The sequence below is a fragment of the Triplophysa rosa genome, linkage group LG10 (genome assembly GCF_024868665.1).
Source record: "Triplophysa rosa linkage group LG10, Trosa_1v2, whole genome shotgun sequence".
Classification (NCBI taxonomy): Eukaryota; Metazoa; Chordata; class Actinopteri; order Cypriniformes; family Nemacheilidae; genus Triplophysa; species Triplophysa rosa.
In genome coordinates, this window is record NC_079899.1 from 19703124 (window position 1) to 19712372 (window position 9249).

The window sequence follows — 9249 nt, forward strand, 5'->3', positions numbered from 1 at the left end:
CTTTTAGAAAGAAAGAAAGAAAGAAAGAAAGAAAGAAAGAAAGAAAGAAAGAAAGAAAGAAAGAAAGAAAGAAAGAAAGAAAGAAAGAAAGAAAGAAAGAAAAGAAATGGTGAAACAGATACGGTTCCCAAAATGAAAAAATAAATACAAATTCTGTCATTCACCCTCATGTCACTCAAAACATAGGCTATATAAAGCTGTAGAACACAAAAGATATTTTGAAAAATGTCTCAGTGTGTCCATGCAATGGTAGTAAATGGGGATCAATGTTGTTTGGTAACAAACGTTCTCATCAAAATCTCATCTTTTGTATCCTACAAAAAAAGAAAGTCATACATAGCCTATTTGGAATGACATAAAGGTGGGTAAACAATGAAAGTATTTTTATATTTGGGTGAACTTTAACTTTAAGCCTTAAATATAACACACGAAAACTGTGTATTAGTTATAAAGACTGTTTTCTTAAAAACGGAACATATAGGGTCCATAATATATTGCTGTACATTTAGAATGAGCATGCGCAGTTCTTATTCCATCCCAAAATTGCCAGGTTCCGTGAATTGGAAGAGTGTGTGAGGCTCTGCACGTAGCTCTGTGGGCAGATGAGAAGAAGCTCTCATATAAAGCTCAGCTGCATACCAGAGGCATCGTAAACAGAAGCGTCCCACATCCACGCTAGCATCAGGAGAGCAACATCTGGATCGATTTAGTGCTTTTTGACAGCTCGAAATAATACAGGTAATGTACAATGCTTTAGTGAGTTTTGCTATATTTACACTGTCTAGCAAAGCGTGTTTTTTTTCATTAAGGGTTTGTTTTTGTTAATTTGTTTGATGTGCTATATCATTCTTATCGGTAGAGCAAGGCTATGACGATATATTTTATGTACAGTATACACTGATCACTTAAAGTTGGCAAAATTTTGGGAGTTGCCTGCAGGAATTTCCGCTATGCATACACACAATAATATGGAATTGTGTATTGACTCTTCTAGAAGTATCACTCTCAGAGTAGTAGTCAGCTTTCGGATTAAATTTTGGGTGTGGCTGTGTTTTCCTTTATGTCTTTGCGATCATAAATAAGTGGTCTTATTCCGATATCCACGTGGGTCAGATGGTGGAAGGTGTTTGTAGTTGTTTCTGACACAAACGTAATAGTGCAGCGCGCGTTCGTGTCATGTGTGCCACATTCCTACAGCGGATAAACTAGACGTGACAATCCTCCTCACCTACTTTGGAGATATTTTTGTTTCTGTCAGTTTTAAAACACTTGCGCCCCGTTCGTGCGCGGGGGAGGGGCGACGACGTGGCACTTCCGTTATGCTGGACCCAATGAACTGCGTTCGGCTTCCATGGAAGACCCTCACGAGCTCACGAACTCACTCTTGAAAGAAAGAAAACACCGTGGTTGCCAAGCCACGTAAATTATCTCAGTTAAATGTATACAAATATTACAGAATGCGTCATTTTTATGTCATTTTCGCTTACACTGTCAATTTAATTATTTAAACTGTTCATTAGGATTTACAAACCATAGTATTTTAGATTTAGTAAATATGGTTGAATTGATACCTTTTAGTAAGTGTCCTATATAATTTGTATAGAGTTTTGCAGTTCACAACAATGTTTAAGCACATGGACTGTATGAAAAGTTATGGTAGATGTGGTATGTCTTTCAGTATACAAAAACAATGCCAGATTTCTCAGTGTGGTTAGGATTGTTTGTCGGTATATCTCTATGATCAATCTTTCATTTGATATGCTGAGGCATGCGAGGTCACATAGCGTCCTTCATAACTTTAAAGCGTTCACTTATGCCTTTCTGACAGGCATATGGTTTTGACATGAGTTTATATAAGAGGCTCTGCTATACCTTCCCTTTTTGAATAAGGTTAGATCCCTACAACAGAACTAATGTTAATGCACAGTGGTAGTCAATAGGTTGTTGGTTTTTGGCCCCTTAGGGCATTTTTTGGAGTACATCTCGAGCATCAGATGGCTTTAACACACATACCATGTCTCTTCACGTGATTATGATATTTTTGTGCAACACATTAAAGATCATATTAACATTTAGTAAGAGCTTTGGCTGCGCTGTTTTTGTAGAGATTCTGGACACACTTTAAGAATCACACGCAGAGCTTGAATATCTGTATTTGTTGGGGGGGTTATCAGTGTATTTGTCCAGTGAGTCCCTGCCCCAGAATTCCTTTTGGCAAAGTTTCACAAAACAAGCGTGACCTCTTGTATACACAAGACACTTTTGCATAAACACACAGAAGAGAGTTGGCTGGCACAATCTTCTCTGTCATTCTAACCACTGGATGCCACATTTGTGCCAAAATTTAGAGCCAACAATAAACAACGTCACCAAACATCCACACGAAAAATAAACTTTATCCCAAAGTTTTGGCTGTGGTTTCTTAATAAAATAAATGTCTAATATTGCCATCAGATATGAACGAGAAAATGTTATTGTAACTACTGAATCAATATTTGCAATTTACTGCAGTTAGATAACAGATTTGATGTGACACAATCCAATGATCTTATATATCACAAATGCCAATCCTTCTTCCTCTCAGGATGGTGCGGTGTTGGTTCCTGTTGAGTTTATTCATCCACACCCTGTATGCCCACAGTGACTTCTTCACTTCAATAGGTGAGATTCATTGCTTTTTTTAATGTCCATTGTTTTTTCTGTTCTGTATCCTAACCATTCCTTATAAGGATATCCATCCTTCATAACATACAACTCAGGATGTCCCTAAATAGCTTAAATATTACAATTGTAAGTGGGAGGTTTGGCCTAGCAGGTCAGCAGCCCACTCAAGTTGTGAGACAACCTAGCTTTAATTCCAGATTTAACTTTTTGATCTTCAGGTCAGATGACAGACCTACTATACACCGAAAAGGACCTGGTGACATCTCTGAAAGAATACATCAGGCAAGAGGAGAACAGACTAGAGCAAGTCAAACAGTACGTGTAAACGGACACACGCACACGCACGCACACAAGAACATGTGCTCTAAACATGCTGTTAACCTGCTCAGCTGTGCAAACAAATGCATGATGTCCTGATTATTGTTTCTAAACGCTTTTTATTTAACTACACTATGCGTAAAGACTTTCAAGGGCCTCTTTCAGATGTCTTTTGACAGCTCATGAATGTCTAGTTAATATTCTGGCTCCTTAGCATCAGCTGTTTCTAATTCTGTTGTGTATCGTCTGCAACAGGTGGGCAGATAAGGTGGATTCGCTGACAAACACAGCCACGCAGGACCCCGAGGGATACCTGGGACACCCGGTCAATGCCTTCAAACTAATGAAAAGACTTAACAGTGAGTGGGCTGGCCTGGAAAGCCTAGTTCTGAAAGACACCACCAATGGTTAGTGAGTTTACTGACATTGAATTGAATTACAAATTCATTGTAAATAAAATGTCAGATGAGATCTTAGAGATGTCATGTTTAAAAGATCTGTTTTCTCTCTTCTCTTAGGGTTCATCTCTAATCTGACCACTCAGAGGCAGTTTTTTCCAACAGATGAGGACCAGACAGGAGCAGCCAAAGCTTTGCTTAGACTGCAGGACACGTACCAGCTGTCTGCCAACACCATTTCGACCGGAGACCTGCCTGGTGAGTGAGTGCACGTGTGTTTGCATTTCTACATTTCAAACCTGCTTGCAAAATGGGAAGCATGGGAGATGTTTCTTATAACCAGCATGTTTTTATTGTTAAATAGACTTCAAAATGTTTAAGTGACTGAGGTCTAACATTAGGGATGCATTTATAGTAGGATAGAGTCTTTATCTTACATGTAATTATACAATTATAAAATATTTCTCTTTCATCTTACCGGTGTGAAATCAGGTGTTGTTCATAAGAGCCGGATGACTGTGGAAGACTGCTTTGAGCTGGGCAAGATCGCATACTCTGAGGCAGACTACTATCACACCGAGCTCTGGATGGCTCAAGCCCTCACACAGCTGGATGAGGGCGAGGAATCCATCATAGACAAGGTCACAGTAATGGACTACCTCAGTTACGCCATTTACCAACAGGAGGAGCTAGAGCAAGCTCTCGAACTTACCAAGAGGATGTTGAACTTGGGTAAGATGAAATAAAATTATAGGACGATTTTCTTTAGTAGAAGTAGAGTTTGGAAGTATTTTGGAAGTTTGGAAAAAGGGCGTTTTTTACAACATGTCCCCTTAAAATTGTAAAATTATAAGGAATTAATGGAAAGACAAGGTTTTGAAAAATGAGACGGGTGAAAAAAATGACTGATAAGCCTGGATACATTTTTGATAGATTAGATAACAAACACTGTCTGTACTGTGTGTGAATTTCAGACCCAAATCACCTTCGAGCCAATGGGAACCTAAAGTACTTTGAGTTCCAGCTGGAGAAGCAGAGAAAGGCAGAAGAAGAGAAGAAGGGAAAGGAGGTTAAAAAATCAGAGGAGAAACTGCTGGACAAACGTGATGCTCAAAGGAAACGATCCAAAGACCCTCTGCCAGAGAGGAAGAAATATGAAATGCTTTGCAGAGGAGAGGGAGTGAAACTGGTGAGAAGAAAGATGACATTTTCTCTTGACGTTTTCTCGTTGTCTTTTATTTTTTCTCTTGTTAAAAACTCTTTTTTGTTTCTAACTCCTGTAGACGCCCCGCAGACAGAGCCGCCTCTTTTGCCGTTACTTTGACAACAACCGCAATCCACAACTGCTGTTGGCTCCAGTAAAAATGGAAGATGAGTGGGATCGTCCACACATTGTTCGTTATCATGACATCATCTCTGAAAGTGAAATTGAGAAAGTGAAGGAAATTGCAAAACCCAGAGTGAGTTTCTGTTTTTTATTATTTAGTTAAGCTGTGTTTTATTTTGAGATCTTTGAAAAAAGAGTCAATCTGGCTGTTAGTTTAATTGATCACATATTTACAAGGCTAATGTGAACATCTGGTTATTGATTACTTGGCAGCTCAACCCATAGGATTAAACAGACATCATATTATCAAACGTACTATTGTTACAAGAAATCAGAAATTTAGAAGTATTTACTATACTATGATTATACTGTTACAGAGGTTTAGTCAAAGTCAGTTAGGGGTTGATGTACGGGAGCCTGTGAGGGACACAGAGCAATGTGTGACCCAATATCTGGCTCCTTAGCTCCGTAGGGCTACTATATCCAATCCCATCACGGGCATTCTGGAAACCGCCCCCTACAGGATCAGTAAGAGGTAAGGTATGAGAACGTAGAGAACCGCCAACATTACCGTCATGCTCTTGCAATTCTTTAGAATTCGAGAACTCCTTAGCAGAAACAATGTAAAAGGGAACGTTACTGATAGTATTAATATTGTATTTTAAGTATTGAAATTAGATAAAAACAATTACGAAATTATGAAAATTCCACTTTGATATAGCTGATTTTAAATGGATTCTAGGACATACTGGAATATAGTCTGTGAACATGTTGACACTAGAAGATTGTAACTGTTTAAGCAGAGAGGTTTAATATTGTTTTTATGCTGAGGAGTTGTACATTGCATTGCTGTTTTTTTTGTCATGCGGTGATGAAAGAAGGACTGCTGTGTTTTTCTCTCAGTAGCAGTCATTGAACAGGGACAGTGTTGTAAACAGAGACAGTTGTAAAAAAAAGTGATTTGTTATGCAAAATGCTTTGCCCTTTGTGGTAGTTTGTGATATAAAGTGTCAGGCTGAGAACTTTATAGCTGGGGCAATAAACATTCAGTAAGACTTTTGCATCATAGAGTGTGAACAGATCTGTCCCTGCTCTTTACATGGCTTTAGTTCAGAAAAAGACACCTAAAAGTGACCTCTCTGTCTCTATCTGTCTCTCTCTTTCCATCCTTTTGTCTCTTCTATTTCCATGTGTGGTGTTTTCTGTGTTTGTATTTTTCTTTCTTGCTCTCTCTGTATCTCTCTTCTGCTTTGTGAAATGGGGAGTAGCTAAGGCGAGCAACGGTGCATGATCCCATTACGGGAAAACTCACTACTGCCCAATACAGAGTCTCCAAGAGGTAAGGGGTGAAAAGTTCATAACAGAGAACTTCCTAAACTTTAATCAGTTGAATTTTAACCTCGTTTTAATCAAACCACCAATTAAATTTCATTTTACACACATGAAAACATGTCTGAGATCGATTGGTCAGTTCAAAATGTCATGTTGAGTGTTGACATCATTTTTACATTCATGCTTTCTACATTTTATTTTATTTGGTGGAAATCTGACATTTTTCATATTCAGTGGACCGTACACACGTTACTTACAGTACATAGGCAAAGGCCTCTTCTTTTAAACACAGACTGTTTTAGGGCTGGCAGACCTCCATTTGTCCATATTCACACAGACAGCAAATGTTAGAGTTTGTATGTTTGTAAAGAGCATAATTTTTCGTGCTATACATGTCTTTTCGTGTCTTTTCTTTTCTATCTGAAGGGCTTGGGAATTGATAAATGTCTGTGTCCACACCACACACACATACACAGAAAGTGTGTTGTCTTTGAGTCTTTGCGTGGCCAGCCGTTTGAGTCTATGCACTAAAATAACCTTTAATAGAGCTCAACATAGTTGAGTTGTCTCAGTCATATTTCCACCCACACCACAGTGGTTTAACCTCTCCCAGTTATTATGAGTGTGTGTGTTTGAGAAAGCATGTCTCAGACTGGGTGTAGTCGAAGTAAAGTTCGAGCCTGGGTTACACTCACAACTGTTATTGTCATTACTTTATTGAATGTAAAGCCACAACTGTTCTTTAAACAGAGAAAGTGAGGGAGTGGCCTTGTCGCAGGGGCTGCCTTTTATTTTTCGTCTTTGGTTCCTTTTTCCATCCTTTGTGGCTTTACCTGCATGTCCGTCTTTATTATAATCTTAACACTAGTTTCAACTAATTTTCAAAAATCGAACTGATCTTGTCCGTTATGTGATTTAACAGTTATGTGAAAAAAATTGTCCATGTCTGCATGTAATGCCATCTGGTTTGTTGTCGTACGTGTTTTGCAGTATATTTTGATTTAGTTCACTTAATTTTTTCCTTACTTCCCAACCTACTTTTTTCTACTTCCTAGTGCTTGGCTGTCTGCATATGAGCATTCCACGATTGAGAGGATTAACCAGCGTATTGAAGATGTGACAGGTCTTGAAATGGACACAGCGGAAGAGCTGCAGGTATGTGGGAGCGGCTTGTACACTCCACTAGCCAATCCGATGCTTTTAAAATTGTGACACCTTAATATAACAAGAATCCACTTGATCATGAATGAAAATGTCATGGTGACAAGCTGTTTTTCCTTTTGTGATTTTTTATCTCAGGTTGCAAATTATGGAGTTGGGGGTCAATATGAACCTCACTTTGATTTTGGAAGGGTACGTTCTGTGTCCTAAAAGATTAAAATGACAATTGTTTTTTTAGCATAACCTGTCAGCATGGTAGTGGTACACTGTTTGGCACATAAGCTTGTGTCTGCGTTTCTCACCCTTCAAACTTTTTGTATACATACAGAAAGATGAACCAGATGCCTTTAAAGAACTGGGCACAGGAAACAGAATCGCAACATGGCTCTTTTATGTGAGTAACTTGACTCACCTCACACACTATTTGTGTTTAGTTAAATCTTCATTTATGTATGGGTTCATTTCATAGATATTTTATAAGTAAATACAGTAATCAAATTAGCAAAAAATAAAGTTATTACATTTCAAGTAATGTAACAATACTGATATATTTACTGTTACATGTCTTAGGCCCAGTTTCACAGACAAGGCTTAAGGCTTGCCCCAGACTAAAATGAATGTGCGACCTGTCTTAACTGAACATAACTTGCCCAGAAATGTCTTAAAATATTTATGTGCCATTGTTTTGTTTTGAGAATTTTTTTCTTCTAAGGCATTTTTATAAATGCGACATAAATATCTAAATTCAATTGAGGCATAGTCCTGGCTTAAGATAAACTGTGTCTGTGAAACCGGGCCATAAAGTTTGATTTATCTTGGACTAACTGTGTTACAGATGAGTGATGTGTCAGCAGGGGGTGCCACTGTCTTCACAGATGTAGGAGCATCAGTGTGGCCCAAAAAGGTAAAACATACAACAAAACATATTTGTCCCATCAAACAGCCTTTTTCATATTCATATTCATATTGTTATCTTGACAGGGTACAGCGGTCTTCTGGTATAACCTTTTTGCCAGTGGAGAAGGAGACTACAGCACAAGACATGCTGCCTGTCCAGTATTAGTAGGCAACAAGTGGGGTGAGTTTGCTTGATCACACTCACCTCACCCCTGCATCAAGAGCAACCTTTAGTAATTTAACACACTCTAATCGTTCTAAAACGTTTACATTTTATACGTTTTTTAAAATATTATTTGTCCATTTAATCACCCTCAAATTTTTCTCTCATTTTCTTTTCCAGTTTCAAACAAATGGATACATGAACGAGGTCAAGAATTCAGACGGCCCTGTGGCCTAACTGAAATGGAATGATCACATTCTCATTTGTCATATTTCTGTTTAACATCACGGTGTCAGTTTTGTTCAGTATAAAATGTCTGTCTGTACAAAGTGTGAATGGCCATCAACCATCTTCATATCACTCCTTTGATGCCCCTTCACCTCAAATAGTATACCCAAAAACATCCTGGGAAGAATAGGATTTTTTTAACCTTGATTCAAGGAACCATGATTATGCAAATGTTTTACTTTAGTTATTTATTCGGGGTTGGTTTTTATCCCCTTATTTGGCTTTTGCACTTTCTGTTGTCTTGAATTTTTAGGAGGGTTGCTTAAGTTCTGCATACAACCACTGAACATTCCAGAAACCATAAACATGAATCCACTGACACTCCAAAAACCATAAACATGAATACAAATGAAAGACAAAACATGGATACGTTGTTTAGGTCATTTTAAAATGAAGAAACCACATGGTCCAAACATCCTCAGGGGCAACCAAAAAATGTTATTTTGGACAAACCTCTACACAGTACCCAAGAATACTTTTTAGTAATTTCTGGGGCCAATTCAAGACAATGAAATTGGTCCTAGATCTGTGTGGAAATGTTTTTTGAAGCGTGACTGTTTTCTACAGAATTAAAATCTATGTGATCATTTGAAACTGTCTTTTGTTTGGCTTCATAAAAAATCATATCGAAACAAGAGTTCCGATTCAAAACCCTCTAAAAGCCCCCTCTGTCAAAAATGAGATTATGATGTTAAGTGAAT

At 38.1% G+C, this 9249-nt stretch overlaps 1 protein-coding gene across 4 annotated transcripts; it reads left to right on the forward strand.

The window, feature by feature from the left end:
• The first annotated feature begins 552 nt into the window (after positions 1–552).
• p4ha1b (prolyl 4-hydroxylase, alpha polypeptide I b) lies at positions 553–9161 on the forward strand. Of its 4 annotated transcripts, none has more exons than XM_057344171.1 (15): positions 553–738; positions 2585–2661; positions 2883–2979; positions 3238–3389; positions 3501–3637; positions 3860–4112; positions 4355–4569; positions 4664–4840; positions 5172–5242; positions 7095–7194; positions 7339–7392; positions 7529–7594; positions 8036–8104; positions 8182–8278; positions 8441–9161. In XM_057344171.1, the coding sequence occupies exons 2-15, from the start codon at positions 2586–2588 to the stop codon at positions 8509–8511; spliced, it is 1635 nt and encodes a 544-aa protein (XP_057200154.1). In that variant the 5' UTR covers positions 553–738; position 2585; the 3' UTR covers positions 8512–9161. The 4 variants fall into 4 exon arrangements, with proteins under 4 accessions (XP_057200154.1, XP_057200153.1, XP_057200157.1 ...); XM_057344170.1 differs by lacking the exon at positions 5172–5242 and adding an exon at positions 5976–6046; XM_057344174.1 differs by having other exon boundaries at positions 554–738; positions 3501–3638; positions 3873–4112; positions 8441–9160.
• Positions 9162–9249: the final 88 nt, after the last annotated feature.

Excerpts from the sequence above, each read along its gene's own strand:
- p4ha1b (XM_057344171.1), top strand. The coding sequence starts at position 2,586 with ATGGTGCGGTGTTGGTTCCTGTTGAGTTTATTCATCCACACCCTGTAT. Across the intron at positions 2,980-3,237 it reads AGACTAGAGCAAGTCAAACA|GTGGGCAGATAAGGTGGATT; the intron begins GTACGTGTAAAC and ends CGTCTGCAACAG. Across the intron at positions 8,279-8,440 it reads ATTAGTAGGCAACAAGTGGG|TTTCAAACAAATGGATACAT; the intron begins GTGAGTTTGCTT and ends TTTCTTTTCCAG.